General features: G+C 42.4%; 1 protein-coding gene across 1 annotated transcript in view; it reads right to left on the bottom strand.

Annotated features, from left to right (window-relative positions):
- GRIK4 (glutamate ionotropic receptor kainate type subunit 4) overlaps positions 1-19,125 on the bottom strand; it is a 451,695-nt gene that overhangs the window by 277,743 nt on the left and 154,827 nt on the right. The window contains exon 3 of the mRNA XM_033918636.1: positions 10,571-10,702. Coding sequence (XP_033774527.1) covers positions 10,571-10,652 — 82 coding nt within the window. The 5' untranslated portion in view covers positions 10,653-10,702. The remainder of the gene's footprint in view (positions 1-10,570; positions 10,703-19,125) is intronic.

The raw sequence follows: 19,125 nt of genomic DNA, 5'->3' as shown, positions 1-19,125 counted from the left end.
TGATTATCTTTTATTATTGTAGATTGAACTTGTTTAATCATTTTCACTTCATTTTCAATACCTCCCAATTTTTCTTTGACATTAGAAATTTCCTGTTTATTTTCCTCTATTGTCTGTTTTTGAATTTTTATATTCTTTTCACCTTCTTTAATTGTCAGATACCATTCTTAATTAAACAGGGCAATTGTACAAAGTACATGCGAACTGTTAGGCACAGACTTCTTTGGAATAATGGCATATCTGCACATATATGAGAACATATATGCATGTATGTCACAATTTCATCTTAACATGATTCTGTAAATACATGAATATCTTACATAAGGCGTATTTTACAGGTAAGCATACACATTGGCAGAGTTTGGGTGGACCATAGGCGGGACTTACACTTGCAGGTGAAACAGAATCATTTATATACCGCATCTTCCTTGCAGTTCTATGCGGTTCACAATTCCAAGATACTGCACATTTGCAGTGAAATACAATTCAGCCTATTTAGGTACTTTTCTGAATAAGTAGGTCTTTAATGATTTCCTAAAGCTTAAATATGAGTCAGATGTTAGAATCAATGTGCCAAAATTATGATCCCAAAAGGCCGCCTGATAAGCCAGTATTCGATTCGAAAATCTTTTTTATTGGCAACCCTTTACTGATAGAAATTCAAATAATCTAGGACCTCATACAGACTGCAAAGTACCTGCAAACATTTAAAACCTGCTGCATCTACCAGTTCTGTGTGAGGTACAATAAAACATATTATGCATATTATCTCAAGCACATAAGTGCACATGCTTATGCCACCTCTGTGGCAGGTATAACTGCTCATGCCTTAACTGGGAAGTATGGCCAGTGCCAGGCAGACCTGCAACAAGCACAATGCCAGCTGCGAAAACCCTGAGAGAACATGTAACCCAGCTTCACGGGAAGAATATCTTAAAACTCACCAGAGACTTTTCCATTCTATGGAAAAAGAGACCAACTGACTTTCCTACCAAAATTCAAATTTCTGACCAACTGACTTTCCCGCCAAAATTCTAATTGGTGGTCTGCCTTGTTCCCAACCAGGTCAGTGAACCCACTATTGACAAAGGCAAACTGCAGACCTCACTACATACCCTGAAGAATGCCACAGCTGTGATGGATCTGGGTATGGTCCAGTGCTGAATATCTTGATTTGACATTAAACACCACCATTGGCATTTTACTGAGGGTGGAAGTTAAATATTTGGGAGGTGGTGGGTGCATGGGAAGGGTATGTTACCAGATCAAGAATGAGGACTCAGTCCAAGCAAAAACTGAAACGGACACAGTGGTTGTTCTGTGCTGTTAAATCTAACTTTTTTCCTTCTTGCCATCTAATTGCAAAACCAAGCCAAAAGCAATCTCCCGTTAGCGGAACCCCACTTGCCTCATGAGTCTTGTTGTCTGTGAGCTATAGGGTATAACCAAGCCTTCCTATAAGTGTCACAATCTACGAAAAGGCACCAAGTCTTAATGCACGCTTACTTGAGTAACGAGGTAACAATGTCAGCTGGGTTCTATTTATAACTAAAAATTTGTGTTAATTGAAACGGTATATCTCTGGCAAATGAAATGATAGAAAAATGCGGTTTGTTGCATTTGAATCAGCATCTTCTTGATTGCTTAGCTAGCTGAATAACTCAGTTTCTAAGACTTGGTCCCTTTTCTTGCATTATGCCACATGAAAACAGCACAGCACTGCCATATAAGTGTATCATATAAAATCACAGGTTACATATAGGAACCTGCTTGCAAAGAGACCTTAAGAGTCAGACATGGAGCTGTGTTTTGGCAGCCCTTGAAACGCATGCAGGAGGGCACATACTGGATCTGGTTTTTAGTAAGCAGAATGAGAATAATGGTGTACAGTTTAATCTCCAAGATCTGAGAAAGAAAGCAGTTCTTTGGTCAGACTACAAGACCTGTCTTTTCGATTATGTTTCTGGGATGGAGAGAGGATGATTGGAAAGGCGTGTGCAAAGCAGTACTCCCCATGATTCATGGAAGGTTGGTTGATGACACTGAGTACAAATGGAACTTGTACAACTTGCTGGGACTAGGAAGAAGGATTCCTAGGCCCTAGTACACCGAACTTAGACAGTTCAAGCAGGATTACAGATGGCTTGAAAGGCTTTGGAGGAAGATGTGGGATTAAAAGCAGCACTAGTCTGGAGAGGTTTGACTACAACGAGAGCCCACTCAAGGAATACTAAGAGTGAACATTTTGATATTTTAGGCAGATTGAGCTCTGTTAAATAACTTGTGCGCTATTTATAATCACGTATTCCCCAATTGATCATGAGAGGGCCCATTCAACTTCTAGTCTTGGTTGTGTAGAGTTTTATGGATTCTTTAAATGTACGGTTTACAGTCTATGGAAGATCTTTGAATCAGGGATGCATTAAAGTGGGTGGATCATAAGGAGGAACTGGCTTTGGATGATAGTCTACGGCCATTGATGAGCAATTAATTTGGATGGAATTAACCTTAGTTACTCTTATGGACATGCATAAGATCCTGACTTCTGTGAAGACATGCATGATCCTTGCATGTCTTCACTTGTTAGTTTTAGGTGGTCAAACTGTGGTAGTTCATGTTTTTGAAGTGGGGAATGCATCCTTTCAGGAGACTATTTTTCCTTCTTTGGTAAAGACAGTCATGTTGACTTCAATGTTGAATGGATTGATATTGGACCCCCATCAGGTAAAGGACTATAAACCTATCACTAACTTACCCTTTTGAGCAAAGTTATTGCTCGCCGGTCAATGGACTTTTTGAAAGTAATCAAATGTTGGATGACAAAGTAGAGTTACATGACTTTCATAGAACCAAGACATTATTTGTAGTGTTGATGAATGATATGCATCATATATATATATATATATATATATATATAATGCATATATATAGGACAATGATTTGGGTGTTCTACTGATATTGGAAGTAACTGCCTTTCCAAGGTGAGTATAGGAAGGGCTATATTGCAGTACTTTGTTTGGTTTATATTTATAAGGCAAACTGCAAGTAGTAAGAGTGGGGGATGAATCATCTTTTACCCCATTGTGGTGGAATGCTCTCTCTGTAGGACCGAGAAAGGGAAAAGGAACTGAGGACCTGATTCTCAAAGCTTACCATGCCTTTAATGATGGTCCCTAAACCGGCTCCAATTTTTAAGTCAAGGCTCCAGCTGGTTTTTAAGTCAAGGCTCCAGCCACTTTAGCGTGGCAGTATTTTGCCACGTGATTATCAGAATGGCTCATAGCGGCCTTTTCCGAGCTTCCTAGCAGCCTCCGATTCTGCCATGCAAATATATTACAACGAGGTCATAAATATTAAAATGGTAGTAAAATTGACTCATTAATATTTATATGAGCACTCTGAGCGATTCTCCATCATCGCCAGGTAATTCTCCAAGCGCAGCGGCAGCTTTTGATGACCAAAAATTACCAGCTGTTCTCGGAGGTGCCGGCACTGTGAAAAGTGCATTGCAGGCATGTGTTTCTGGCTGTGGCTTATGATAAAAATAAATAAATAAATAAAATCGCCATTCACATAAATTATAGCAGTATAGTTGTATAATAGGTTTGGGGGAAAAAGTCTCAAAAGCACGTGTCTCGGACACGTAAATTAAAGGCGTGTCTTATGCACACGCTTGTTGAAAGTCGATGCTTGCACTTCCCTTCCCCTCCATTCAATAGTGCTGGCATGCCTATGATTGACACAACAGCTGCATGTGATGCGCCTATGAAGTGGGCATATATTGCGTTCCAATAAGGCGCGCCCACAATAAGCATGCCTACGGCATAGCTTTTTCCCAGCACATGTGTACATTAACACCTTTTTCCCTGGACTAGTCTGTGCATGTACCGATCGCTGCCAACAGCGACATGTCATGCACATTGGTTGCCAATACTGCATCGTATTACCTATAAAATAGCATTATTTTCATTTAAGATCCGCCAATCGAATCTGCCTACCTTTTTGGACAGGTTACTGATCCCTTATATTCCATCCAGAACACTGCGGTCCTCTGACCAAACCCTTTTTTCAGTACCATCTCTTAAAGTTATCGGCATGAGACAAGCAGAAATATTTTCAGTAGCTGCGCCTCAATTATGGAATTCTTTGCCCGGATATATTAAAGGAGAATCCGCTCTAGATATGTTTAAACGTTTTTAAAAAATGTTTCTTTTTAAAGATGCTTTCGAAAATTAAAATTCACCAATCATTATTTTTGTAGGTCTTTTTTTCTTTTTAAAACATTTTTTGCTTCTGCTTTTAGCCCCTCCCTATTATTTGACCCTTCATTTTTATCTTTTCTAAAGATTTTAGAGTTCCACCCCCTCTCCCATTGTTGTCTGTAAGTCTGTCTATTTTTGTTAACATATGTATGAAAATGTTCCTATTACCCCTTTTTATATTTGTAATTCGTTTTCAAACTATGTTATAAGCGTTTGCATCAAATTTTAATAAACATAAACCTCTGCAAACCTCATTTACATGCATTGTTCTTCGAGAATGACTCGTCATTTTGAAATCATTACATTTACAACCATGACAGCGGCCTTTCAGATTTTACATAAGAACATAAGTATTGCCCCTGTCAGGTCAGACCAGAGGTCCATCGTGCCCGGCAGTCCGCTCACGCGGCAGCCCCTCAGGTCCATGACCTGATAGTGCTCATACCCTAAAACTCTCATACGCTTTTCGCTTAATGTCCTGTAGAGTAACCTTCTATCTGTACCCTGCAATCCCCTTCGCTTCCAGGAAGTCATCCAGTCCCTTTTTGAACCCCAGTATTGTACTCTGTCTTATTACTTCATTTGGAAGCGCGTTATTAAAGAATCCAGCCCTGAGTGGCTTTAGAAAAAATTTGAAGACTCATTTTTTTAAGTGTGCACATTATAGAGGAGGATGAGGCAAGGATTAACGATTGCTCTATAATAATAATAATTTTATTTTTGTATACCGCCATACCCAGGGAGTTCTGGGGTAAATGCAGTACAAACAATGTAGTTGGAATTGAAGAACATAACAAAGCAATCATAGAGTCAAACAAGTTATACGCCTACAATTTAAGTGAAGGGAAAAAAAGGTACATACACGCCAATAGGAGGGAGCAACAATCTTAAAAGAATGGGGAGGGATAGTGATGGAGAGCGTTAAGGATTCGGTCTGTTGAAAAGTTGAGTTTTAATCTGTTTTCTGAAACTGAGATAAGAAGAGGCATCAAGCACAATTTGGGCGAGCCATGAGTTTAGTTTGGCCGCTTGAAAAGAGAAGGTTCTTTCGAAGAATCTTTTAAGATGATACGATTTCAGCGAGGGAAAAGCGAACAGAATTATTCTGCGGGAAAAATGTCTTTTTTTTTTTTTTGTATTGAAATTTTTATTGAAATTTTCAGAATACAAAATCACACACCCAGTGTAACAGCAATATAAAATAAAACAGCTGATAACGCAAGGACATCTGTGTTAATCCTTCACGGAGACCTAAAAGACCCTAACCCCCCGCGGGCCCCCACCAAAACACCCACCCAACCCAAACCCCCACCCCAGCACTCCCGTGTCAAAAGTTCAAACGAGAACTACGATCTCTATGGGACAAACCCTCCTACGCAGGGGCCCAGATTCGCCTAAATTTCCACCAGGGACTAGGGCCACCCCTACGGACATCCAAATATTCAAATTTTAATAAGTTAAACAGTTCATTTCTTCACAAAGGGCTCCTTTTACTGAGCTGCGTTAGCGTTTTTAGCGCATGCAGCATTTTAGCGCGCACTAAACCCGCACTACTCGGCTAGAACTAACGCCAGCTCAATGCTGGAGTTAAGGTCTAGCGGGTGCGGCAAATTAGCACGTGCTATTCCGCGCGTTAAAAGTCCTAACGCGGCTTAGTAAAAGGAGTCCGTAGTAACAGTGGGCACCTCAGCGTGACGCCACAGCAGAAGGATACATTTGCTAGCCAATAAAGAGGCTTTATGCAGCAGCAAATTACCACCTCGAGACAAACCCAATGTAGTAACTTGAGAAAAGAGCAGAATATCCGCCCTCAGAGGAATCGGCTTACTCAATATAGTTTGGAGATACAGGGCAACAAAGGACCAAAAGGTCTGAAGTCGGTCACAAGACCAAAACATGTGAAGCAAACCTGCCGGGGTGGACTGGCGCTTGGGACACCGAGCATGAGAAGCAGATCCAGAAACATATGCCCGGTAGGGAGACACGTGCAGCCGCAGAAGAAATTTATACTGTTGTTCCTGCAAAACTACGGAACGAGTCAGCCGAGGGAGATGTTTCATAAGAAGGTGGTAGATTCAGGGGCAATGTTAGGAAATTCTACTTTACAAAGAAGGTGGTGGATGCCTGGAATGTGCTCCCGAGAGAGGTGGTGGAGAGTAAAACTGTGACTGAGTTCAAAGAAGCGTGGGATGAACACAGAAGATTTAGAATCAGAAAATAATATTAAATATTGAACTAGGCCAGTTACTGGGCAGACTTGCACGGTCTGTGTCTGTGTATGGCCGTTTGGTGGAGGATGGGCTGGGGAGGGCTTCAATGGCTGGGAGGGTGTAGATGGGCTGGAGTAAGTCTTAACAGAGATTTCGGCAGTTGGAACCCAAGCACAGTACCGGGTAAAGCTTTGGATTCTTGCCCAGAAATAGCTAAGAAGAAAAAATTAAAAAAAAAAAAAAAAATTTAAATTGAATCAGATTGGGCAGACTGGATGGACCATTCGGGTCTTTATCTGCCGTCAACTACTATGTTAAGGTGAAGGCCATCCCCGGTTACTTGCTCAGAGGGCGACAAATCCTGGTTCCACACCGCTTCCACGACCTCAAAGTCCCATGGAGCACTAAAACTCCCCAAACTGACTTAGGTCATTTTAAAAGTTTTGCACATTTACACCCTAAATTTACACCCTAAATGGCGAGATCTTGACAAAAACTGAAGCAGAAAGAGACTTAGAGGTGATTGTCAGGGAAGACATGAAGTCTGCAAATCAAGTTGAGCAAGCTTCATCCAAAGCAAGGCAAATCATAGGTTGCATACGCAGGAGTTTCGTCAGCCGTAAACATGAAGTCATTATGCCACTGTATAGATCCATGGTGAGACCGCACCTGGAGTACTGTGTGAAATTTTGGAAGCCACATTACCGCAAGGATGTACTGAGACTGGAATCGGTCCAGAGAATGGCCACCAGGATGGTCTCGGGACTCAAGGAGCTCCCATACGAGGAGCGGTTAGGGAAGTTGCAGCTCTACTCACTCGAGGAACATAGAGAGAGGGGAGATATGATCGAGACATTCAAGTACCTCACGGGTCGCATCGAAGTGGAAGAGGATATCTTCTTTTTCAAGGGTCCTGCGGCAACAAGAGGACATCAGTGGAAAATCAGGGGCGGGAAACTGCACGGTGACACTAGGAAGTTCTTCTTCACCGAAAGGGTGGTTGATCGCTGGAATAGTCTTCCACTTCAGGTTATTGAGGCCAGAAGCGTGCCAGATTTTAAGGCCAAATGGGACAAACATGTGGGATCTATCCGCAAAGATAGATAGGGAGGGTCATTGGAGTGGGCAGACTTGATGGGCCGTGGCCCTTATCTGCCGTCTATTTCTATGTTTCTATGTTTCATTGCATAGAGCAGTTGTGGAGTTGCGAGTGCAATTAACTACTGCAGCCGCACTATAGTGGGAGAGTGCGTGGTACAGCTATAGCCTCAGCACCCTGAGATTGTGGGTTCAAATCCCACACTGCTCCTTGTGACCCTGGGCAAGCCACTTAATCCCCATTTGCCCCAGGTACATTAGATAAGAGTGTGAGCCCACTGGGACAGATAGGGAAAATACTTGAGAACCTGAATGCAAACCATTAGGCTATAAGTGGTATATAAATACTAAAAATAAATATTCAGCATTAGTTAATTAGGTAACAGATGCTTTATGACTCATACTGGAGCTAAGTCCAACTTGCTAGGTTCTCTCTACATGAAAGGTAGTAATATGCCTGAACATATTGAGACCCTCCAGTCTAGGAAAAATACTAGAGAATAGCACCCGCTTATCGTCAACTCTATTGGGTAAAAGCACGCTTGTCCTCCTAGGCTTCTGCAGCTGGAGTCATGATTGATGTGGTTGTCTGGAACTTGCTGCAATGCCGCACCTGAATAAGGGGAATCGATGTTTCAGCCATCGTGCTGTGGCTTTCTTAAAGGTGAAGAAATCCTGAAGAAAGCCACAGCATAGTGGGCTGAAACATCGCTTCCACTTACCTGGCAAGACCCAGACAATTCCAACAGCGACACCTACCTGACGACGTTTCCATGGCAAGTCTGTGCTTCTCTAATTTCAACATCAGTCACTTTGGATGTTGGATTAGGCTGGATCTAAGCTGTCTTCAATGAAACATAAATAAGCCGTACCTGGGTCTCCCATCCCCCCCTCGCAACAACAACAAAAATCTAGCATAATCCTCATAGAATAGTATATATTACACTTTGTGGATTAAGCCTTCCTATGATGCAATCTAAGACAGTGATTCTCAACCCTGTCCTGGAGGACCTCCAGGCCAATCGGGTTTTCATGATAGCCCTAATGAATATGCATGGAGGAGATTTGCATGCCTGTCACTTCCATTATATGCAAATCTCTCTCATGCATATTCATTAGGGCTAGCCTGAAAACCCAATTGGCCTGGTGGTCCTCCAGGACAGGGTTGGGAACCACTGATCTAAGAGATTCAGGATGAGCTTCATTCTGGTTGCGCTATGCACAAAACCAACCCGTTCAGAGGCATTGCTTCAGGAGTAGAGAATGACACGGAGACAAATTTTTCCCCGTCCCCGCGGGAACTCATTTTCCCGTCCCGTCCCCGCAAGTTGTTTTCCTGTCCCCGCCCCATTCCTGCAAGCTCTGTCTTCATCTGCACAAGCCTCAAACACTTTAAAATCCTAAGTGGCAACATTCTAGAGCTCAGATTGTGATGTCATAATGCCTCATTCCACCAATGCCTAAGCTCCGTCCTCATCTGCACAAGCCTCAAACATTTTAAAATCATAAGTTGCAACATTCTAGAGCTCAGATTGTGATGTCATAATGCCTCATTCCACCAATGCCTAAGCTCTGTCCTCATCTGCACAAGCCTCAAATACTTTAGAATCATAAGTGTTCGAGGCTTGTGCGGTTAACTCAGAGCTTACAGTAATGAGGCCGGGACAGCAACAAAACTCATGGGGACGGGACGGGGAAATTGAATTCCTGCGGTGACAGGGACAAATTTGTCCCCGTGTCATTCTCTATTCAGGAATTAAAGGGTTAGAAACACTAGGGAAACACTGTTTTAAAAGCTATCCAAATAAGTGAGTACTGCTCACTACACTCAGCCTAAAAGCCCACTTTTTCAAGGTTGATTTTAACTCCTAAATCCCATTTGCTTATAAAGCACTCATGCCTGAGAAGCCCCCTGGCCCCCTACTTGTCCTGTTTGCCTGTTTGATTAAATTGTAAGCTCTACTGAACAGGGACTGTCTCTTGAATGTTTTAATGTACAGTGCAGAGTACATCTAGCAGAACTATAGAAATAAGTAAACTACTCCCTCCGAATTTGCGGTTTCAGTATCCGCGGATTTGGTTATTCACGATTTTTTTTTTTTTTAGCGATTTTAATTTTTGGTGCTATTTTTAAACCCTTTGAGACTCCCCAGAACCTAGCGGGCTTTCAGGGCAGGAGTGATCTTCCTACACTCCTGCCCCGTGTAGATCACTCATAAGAAATGGCTGCCGTGAGCTCCCGTCGTAGTCTCGAGAGCAGTAGAGGTGGGGGAAGCACTCTGCTCACTACCCATGACAACAAGAAGAGGTGGGAGGGGTAGAATGCATTTAAGAGACACCCCATGCCAGGAGAAGAAGAGAGGCCAGCACCTCTGCCTGCCAAGTTGGCACATGGGAAGCTCCGTCCCCCGTCCTCGTTACCTCACTACTGTGCAGATTTATCTCGTACAATAGTCATTAGGAGTATCCTGAAAACCTAACTGGATTGCAGCTCTCAAGGATCTGAATTTGACACCCCTTATCTAAACTGATTAAAAGTACATAAGCACTGGAATAGAAAGTATTGAGGGAGAAGATATGGGTATGAGCACACAAGGTTTGATCACTTAAGTAAACAACTTGAACTCAGACTGTGTGTACTGACCAAATTTTGTGGAAATGACCATAGTTTCAAATATTTGTTCATACATTTTAACAATAGTATAAAAATACCTTGAATTGAAAAGGGCACATGAGGAGAAGGGTAAAGAGAGACTACCTAGGCTAGAGTAAACTGCAGGTGACACATTATTTGTAATACTGAAGACAGATATTTTTGTGGTTCAGGTGTAGTGAAAGGTAAGACATTGATTTTACTGGACAACATCAAATGATGTGCTAATATGTAGCCTGAGAGACATCAAGAAGTTGGATGTTATTTGCATTAACACGTTCAATGCTGCTGCAGCTCAGAGAATGATCTTGAGTCCCCCCCTCCCCCCCCCAAGGTGCTTCACTTACCAATTCGCAGAGAATGAGGGCTACCAGCAATCTTCATTAGCCACATTAGAAAGAGCACCAAAGGCGCCAGGACCCGGGGCATTTTCTATAAATCCTCATGGAGCACTGTGGTAGGCTGGGCTTAACATAATTCTACAAAAGATTAGAATGAGGGAATCCTAGATTAACAAAACAGTGCCAAACAGTAACAACACGACGACTTTAATTTATTTTCAGTTATTTACCTTGTGGTTCAACATGGATAACAATAAAAGAAGTCTGGAACAATATCCAGAAATACACAACAATCGTCAAAACATATTAAAAATCCAAAACATCCTAGACTACCTGGAGCTAGGATCTTTCTGCGATGGTCAATCTTGTCTGCTTTAAAATGCATTTTGTTGTTGTGGTTAGAACCAACTGTCCCTACGCTTTCCTTGTGGAGGTCTCAGATGATTACTTTGCTAGCCTGGGAACGCCGGAGTGTTCCGGACCTCTCCTCAGCATGTGGTCTCCCCTTTACGGCCACTTGGGAACCCTTTTGGAATACTATGACATCTGTGTCTAGAAGTCGTATTTTGAATTATTGAATATATGTTTAAATATGTGTCTGTATATATGAGTTAGTTCTTTTGGGACTCTGGATAGGGGGGGGTGGGGGATGAGGATGTTTAGAAAACAGTAAATGGTTGAGCCTTGTTTACTGTAAGAAATATTGGATCTGCTAGTTCTCTGCTCAATAAAAATTATTTAACCAAAAAAAAATCCAAAACATCAGCCCTCAATTACTTGCCAATAAAAAAAAAAATGACTACACAAACAAGTTTTAAGGTGACTCCTGATGCACCTATAGTCAGGAAAACATAACAAAATAATCAAAATGTCTTTATCCAACCTAGCCGCCTGATAGGAAAGTAATTTGTGCACCTGTCTTACCCCCCCATGTCTTACCTTTCAGAGGGGAAGGCAAATGGATGAAAATTGTGGCTTGGATGGAAAAATAAGAAAATACAGTCAAACCTTGGAGAGCGAGTAACTTGGCGTGCGAGTGTTTTGCAAGACGAGCAAAACATTTTATAAATTTTAACTCGCTAAATGAGCGTTGTCTTGCAGCACGAGCACGTATACCCGTGCCACGTCAAGTACGCGCAATATACGCGCGTCACATCGCTGAGCACGGCGGAACGTAATACAAGCACCAGCATGTTCAAGCGCACACAACATATGCTCATCTCGCGCTGAGCGTGGCTGAACATAATAAAAGCATCACACCCCATTCGCCCGCAGTTCATGCGCGCTGTATAAGTGCGCATATCAGAAACGCACAGTACAGACGGCTGGGGACTCGCGCATGCGCACTCCTGCGACCACAGACCTACAGCACACGGAACACGCGAATAGGAGTGCGCATGCGCGGCTAGCTTTTTATTATATAGGATTGATCATTCTTTTGAAATAGATGGGACATTGGTCAGCGTCAGGTATTCTGAACTCTGCTTGTCAATGGAAGGGGATTTCCTCATTAATTATGAAATTACATCTCAAGCTGTTTGTTTTATAGTCTGTGCATTCTCCTTCAGCCAAACATTTTTTGGTCTCATATATGAACATTTATGAAAAATTAACCCCCACCCCCACCCCCTTTTACAAAGCCGTGGTAGTGGCTGCCGCGCGGCAAACCCTCCGACGCCCATTAAATCCCTATGGTTGTCAGAGTGATTACCGTAGCAGCAGCCACTACCCACAGCTTTGTAAAAGGAGAGCCAACATCCATGTGCAGATTGAAGCATATGACTAAGCATTTTCATGGTTCTGCTTGTCGACTCCATCCCTAGGAGCAGTGTAGCTCCTTTATACAGGATCAGAGGAGGAATATCAACAACATTAAACATTGATGTGATGAAAATAAAGAACAAAGACCTCTGCCAGCCATCCTGTTGAGTCTCTGTTAAAGGATTAGTCACCGTTCACATTTGCTTCCTCTTGCTCTCTTTAACATGTCAATAAACGGGGCAAAAATGTCTGTGATAACACTGTTTCTTTTTTAGCAAGTTGGTTGCATTTTATAAGAACATAAGAATAGCCTTACTGGATCAGACCAACGGTCCATCCAGCCCGGTATCCCGTCTTTGCAGAGACCAATCCAAGTCACAAGTACCTGGCAAAAACCCAAATAGTAGCAGCATTCCATGCTCTCGTCCCAGACTATGGACTTTTCCTCCAGGAATATGTCCAAACTTTTTTTTAAAAACCACCTACATTAACTGCTCTTACCACATCCTCTGGCAATGCGTTTCAGAGCTTCAAGTTTCAAGTTTATTTGATTTTGATACACCGGTTTTAAATGCAAAGCGGTTTACAATTATACAGAAATGATAAAAAAATATTTTAAAAATATAAAAATGGTAGCTAACAGACTTAACATGCTACGTAAGGGTAGGTGGGGAGGATACATTGCAAAAAACGAAAAAGAAAGGGAAGAACAAAAGGGGTAAGGAAGTCTTTAATGCTAAGCCAATTGTCTGAGTCTCTAATCCTAAGTATCCTAGACTATTGCAACATCCTCTACCTCCCCTGCAATCATGATTAAACAACTACAGACAATTCAGAATACAGCTCTGAGACTCGTCTATTCATTGAAAAAACATGATCACATTACTGAGGCATTCATCAATTCTCATTGGCTTCCAATCCAGGAAAGAATACAATTTAAATTCTACTGTATACTATTTAAAACTATAAATGGAGACAACCCAACCTACCTAAACGACCGCCTCATCCAAACCATCTCTACCAGGCATAGAAAAACACACACCCCATTCACTTACCCCCCAATCAAAGAAGTAAAACAAAAAAAAACTATACAACGGACTACTGGCCACTCAGGCAGCGAAGATAGACAACCAAGTCTCCAACCTATTGACAACAACCCCAGACTACAAGATGTTCAGAAAGGAAATAAAAACTATACTCTTCAAGAAATCCCTTAATAAAGCTTAATACCATGATAAAGCTTAACCCCCCTCTTACCATCCCCTCCCTAACCTCAGATCCTACTTTTCCCTCTCTTGGAAACCTTCTCTGATCTAACGTTGTAACCCTTCTTCCATAACTCTTTTTGTAATCCGCTTTGAACCAAAAGGTAATGGCGGAATAGAAATCTGTAATGTAATGTAATAAGCAAAAAGCTTAACTATTCTCCGAGTGAAAAAATATTTCATCCTATTGATTTTAAAACTATTACGCTGTAACTTCATCGAGTGCCCCCCTAGTCTTTGTAAATCTTGATGCAGTATAAAATCGATCCACTTGTACCCATTCTACTCCATTCAGGATTTTGTAGATTTCAATCATATCTTGGTTCTTTTCCAAGCTGAAGAGTCCTAACCGTTTTAGTCTTTCCTCATACGAGAGGAGTTCCATCCCCTTTATCATCTTGGTCGCTCTTCTTTGAACTTTTTCTAGTGCCGCTATATCTTTCTTGAGAAAAGGAGAGCAGAATTGAACACAGTACTCCAGGTGAGGTCACACCATGGAGCAATACAGAGGGATCATAACATTCTTAGTCTTGTTAACCATCCCTTTTCTAATAATTCCTAGCATCATGTTTGCCTTCTTGGCTGCCGCCACACATTAACACTCGGATCCTTTTCTTGAGCGCTGACCCCTAAGGTGGACCCTAGCATCCGATAACTATGATTTGGATTATTCTTCCCAATGTGCACTTTGAATTCCATCTGCCATTTGGATGCCCAGTCTTCCAATTTCCTAAGGTCTTCCTGCAGTTTTTCACAGTCCTCATGAGTTGTAATAACTTTGAACAGTTTAGTGTCATCTGCAAATTTAATCACCTCGCTCGTAGTTCCAATTTCTAGGTCATCACCAAATCTGCAAATTTAATCACCTAAATCACCATTCCTCTTGGAGAGTTGGGGGCTTCCAATTCTTAGCGAATATATATTTTTCATTAGTATTAGCTGCAAAATGAGATTCTTAGGCCTGTCCAATGCTTTTTTGCTCTGTATCATAACCAATAACAATTTAAAGGATCTAAATCCAATATGATGGAACAAATTCTCCCAGTTTCCACCCGCTCACCTCTTCAAAATCTTTGGCGGCAGCAATCATCTCCTAGTTGCTGCTTGCGCTGGCCTCAACTCCCCCTCTGACATCACTTCCTGGTTCTGTGATCAGGAAATGATGTCAAAGGGAAAGCTGAGGCAGGCGCAAGCAGCAGTTAGGAGATGTTTCTTGCTGCCACTGACGATTTTGAAGAGGTTTGCAGAGGGCGCATTCGACGGGGAAGAGTATATGTAGTGGTGGGGGTGGAGGGGTGCAAATCACAGCAATGCCAGGCACTACTGCTCTGGGCACCTCCTTCCCTTGCTATGCCATTGTCTCTAAAATACCTGCTCTCAGAACTGTTGAATATACCCACATATGAAAATAATTTTTTGTGGTACACAGCTTAGGGTTACCGTTCCACCCTTGGGCCTGCCCCATTCCCCTAGGTCTGCCCCGTTCCATCCCTGGCCACACCCTGTTTCGCCTAGCCCCACGACAACCTCGTCTCTTCGGGTCGAATCTGGTGCCCATCTGCGCATGCGTGTGACATTACCGTGTCATATCCACAGCATGTGCAGATGCATGCCAGACTCGGCCCCGATCGTACCAGCTCTTCATAAAATGGACAAAGTGCTGGGATTTGAAAAGTCATTTGGATGCCCGGACAGTCCTCTGAAAAGAGGACATGTCCGGGTAAATCCGGACGTCTGATAGTCCTAACACAGCTGCCAAGTTCTTCAGTTCCCGGAGGGAGTCTTTTTGGCTAGTCCTGATTTTAAACATACCCATTCCAAAGCAGTGTGGGATTTGTAGTCCTTGATTCCACCCATTGAAATCAGTGCTACAAGTACCATAATACATCAGGAAATCCAGGACTGGTCTAAAAATCTCCTTCCTGGAAGCTCTGTTAGCATTACACTGTTTTCTTGGCAGGATTATCTCATACAAGCATGTCTCTCACTACACTTCCACGCCTGATTCATAGAAATTACACATTCAGATGCATAAGCAGCAGGCTTCTCAGTCTGGTGGGGCTGAGGGAGACCCCAGAGGCTAGTACATAACAATTATAGCGATGCCTATGGCCGAAAATATTTCACAATTCTCCCCATCTTTTTCATGGCACAGAGACTCTTAGTGATCCCTTGATATTGTACTGACAGTGTTAGCTGTGAATAACAATTAGACACAATAAAGTCATAAGGCAAAATGGGACTGGGAGACCATACTCAATTTAAAAGATAATTCCCTTTTAATGAGCTCTCCAGTAATGGCCAAGGATATACAAGAGAAGAAATATATAACAATAAGGCCAATTGTCCATAAACTTAAGGTGAGGTCTTTGTATAAAAAGAATTAAATAGTTTCATCAGTGATAGCTCATGGTCTCCACTGAACATCATTATCCACTTCCAACTCAAGCATCATTCATACCTCTTCACAGACAGGCAAACTGTACCTGGTACCTATATTCTCCTTGTCCTATATCACTCCTAGTACCTATATTCTCCTTGCTGTTATTCGTAGGCTCTGTCTCCTGTAACAATTAAGTACAGTAGAACGCCGATTATCCGAACGTTCAATTATCCGGATTGCTTTGGGGGGGTCTCACTTTATATATGAGTCCTCCCGAAGTACCATTCCTATCACCCTCCATCCCACTAGTGTTCCTTCTCTGCTTCTGTCGCCGCTGCTATCGGCCCAGGCCAGGACGCCAGGCTTACCTTGTTTCCCTGGTGGTCTAGCAGTATGTATGAGTAGCCTCGCAAGACTGCCGCTGGGAGTCTCGGCAGCTATTTTCGTCACTGAAAAAGCATGGGTAGGAGTGAGTGGGACTCGCTCCTGTCCCAGCACGCCGCTAGACCACCAGGGAAACAAAGTAGTCCTGTGGTCTTTCCTCTGGATCCGGGAGGGGGGGGGGGAACTCTGCCTTTTCTTGTGGGTGGGGGGCACTGACGGTATTTCTTTTAACAGTTTTTATTAAAAACAACAAAAAAATAATGTCCAATCATCAGGATTTTTGATTATCCGTACTGCTCTCTGCCGAGGTTAGTCCGGATAACCGACGTTCTACTGTATAATCTTTTGGGCAATGCTTAAAGCCAGTCTTCCACATGTCCATTTCTTGTAGGTGGCAGCAGCTCTTCAGTGGTCTAGTCCCCTGGTGTACGCTCTATCACTCCTTTGTGGCTCTATGCTCTCCCGTCTTTGCTTTTACTTACTGAACTGGGTCATGGATAAAACCCTAAATGGATCGTCATCCCTTGTGTTAGATGACCTCCACTATAGCTCATTTTGCTTAATGGTCTGTATCTCATCTGTCTAATTACTGTATATGTCCCCTTGTAACCCATTCTGAGTTCTCTGGGGAGGAAGGGATATAAATTGAATTAACTAACTAAATAATTCTTTTTTCTTTTTTTTTTTTTAAGTTCACATAGTTTGAGTTTTACAATAATAAAACAGTGCCAACCCACACACCAGCTCCATTACTTCCAGTTTTCCAATCCCTTCCCTGATAGGGTCTGTCTTCTGGCAGCAGCTTCACTCACTTTTGCTGTCTCACCTTCAGGGACTCTACTCATCAGGCTGGCAACTCCTATCAGTTCAGTCTCTTTGTGGATCAGGTCTCTATTCCAGAAAACTGGTGAAAGACTAGCTCTTCTAAGCCTTTAATCCACCTAGTGACTGATTATCTACTCAGCAACCAGACCAGCTTGGTACGTTGAGCACTAATTCTATACTGGCACTTAGTCATGCCTAAACCATCACAAAACATTAGTTTGTGTTGGTGTGCTACAACATAGAGATGTCCACTTAAGGCAGGTCAACAGAAAGGGAATAGGATTTGATATACTGCCTTTCTTTGGTTACAATCAAAAGCAGTATACATACTATATACAGAACATAAGAATAGCCTTACTGGGTCAGACCAAAGGTCCATCTGGCCCAGTAGCCTGTCCCCTAGTACCTGGCCAAAACCCAAAGAGTAGCAACATTCCATTATCTCACAGTAAAGAAGATTCCAGAACTCCAAATAGTAGTAACATTCCATACAGAATCCCCAAAGAGTAGCATGATTCTAGAATCCCAGAGAGTAGCAACATTCCATGCTACTGATCCAGGGCAACAAGTGGCTTCCTCCATGTCTTTCTCAATAACAGACTATGGACTTTTCCTACAGGAAATTGCCCAAGCCTTTCTTAAAATCAGCTACGCTATCCACTCTTACCGCAAGGGGCATCCTCAGTAACTCAGTAGGAAAGAAAAGAGTTGTTGTTTTTTAAAAAGCTCAATACCCTTAATCTACTTTTCCTATAATGACTTTAACCCCTTTGAAAAGAATTCTTCACTAAATCACTTGAAAACCACTGTCCACAGAGAGATTTCTTCAAAGCTCAGAATAGGAAATAATCTGAGGGAGCCAGGTCAGGACTGTAGGGTGGATGGTTCAGCTGCGGAAACCCACTTTCTCGGATGACAGCCTGTGATTGTGGTGACATATGCACCGGCGCATTGTCGTGAAGAAACCGCATGCCTGCTGTGAGTTTTCCATCTTTTCTCCTTCATTGACCCCAGCAAAGCGATCATTATGTTGGCAAAACTCTCCCCAGTTTTGGTTGTCTTGTGTGGCATGAACTCCAGAAGCAAAAGTTCTTCAACATCCCAGAAGACTTGCCTGCAGATTTTTCTGTCTTGAACTTTTTTGGGGTGGAGGAAGACTTGTACTTCCACTGCATAGACTCCATTTTGTACTCAGGATCTGTGTGATAGACCCAAATCTTATCTCTAGTCACCAAACGATGAAAAAAAAAAAATCATTTGGTCTTCCCGGAGCATCTCCAAGTTCTCCTGACAGCACTAGAGCTTTGTGGCCTTCTGGCACGGCGTTAGCATTCTTGGGACCCATCTTGCACTAACCTTGTACATGCCCAACTTTTCATGAATTATTTTCCAAACTGTACCTGCCAAGATGCCCATTTCTTCAGCTATTCGGGAAACCTTAATTTGTCTGTCTATCCTCAACTATCTTGCACATTTCTGCGGAAGTTGCTTCCACAGGCTATCCAGTGTGAGGGTCATTTTCAATGGACTCTCTGTACCCCATTTAAACTGCTTGCTCCAAAATTTCACTTTGTAGGATGATGGGGCAGACACACCATAAACTGCAGTCATGAATCTCCTCTGGCTTTTTTCCTTCTCTTGTGAGAAATGTTATCACTGAACGGTGCTCCAAATCTAGCAGTTTCTTACTTTATTCGCATGAGGACTCTCCTGACATCCTGTCTCTTGGAATGTTAGACTTCCACCGAGTCACAACGGTGTATGAGTAACCTTGAAATATGTCACAACATGCACAGACTTGTTTCAACACACAAGCTACTTTCTCATACTCAGGTAGATAAATTATTAATCAGCCCACATACTTATTTTGTACCTGAGAAGGTTAAATGACTAGTCCATTTGGTTTTGTTGGTTCTTCGTCTGCTGCACGAACTATTAAGTTA

This window comes from Geotrypetes seraphini, chromosome 13 (assembly GCF_902459505.1).
Source record: "Geotrypetes seraphini chromosome 13, aGeoSer1.1, whole genome shotgun sequence".
NCBI classification, from domain to species: domain Eukaryota; kingdom Metazoa; phylum Chordata; class Amphibia; order Gymnophiona; family Dermophiidae; genus Geotrypetes; species Geotrypetes seraphini.
The sequence above is the reverse complement of the archived record's forward strand: the minus strand, read 5'-3'. Positions and strand labels throughout refer to the sequence as shown.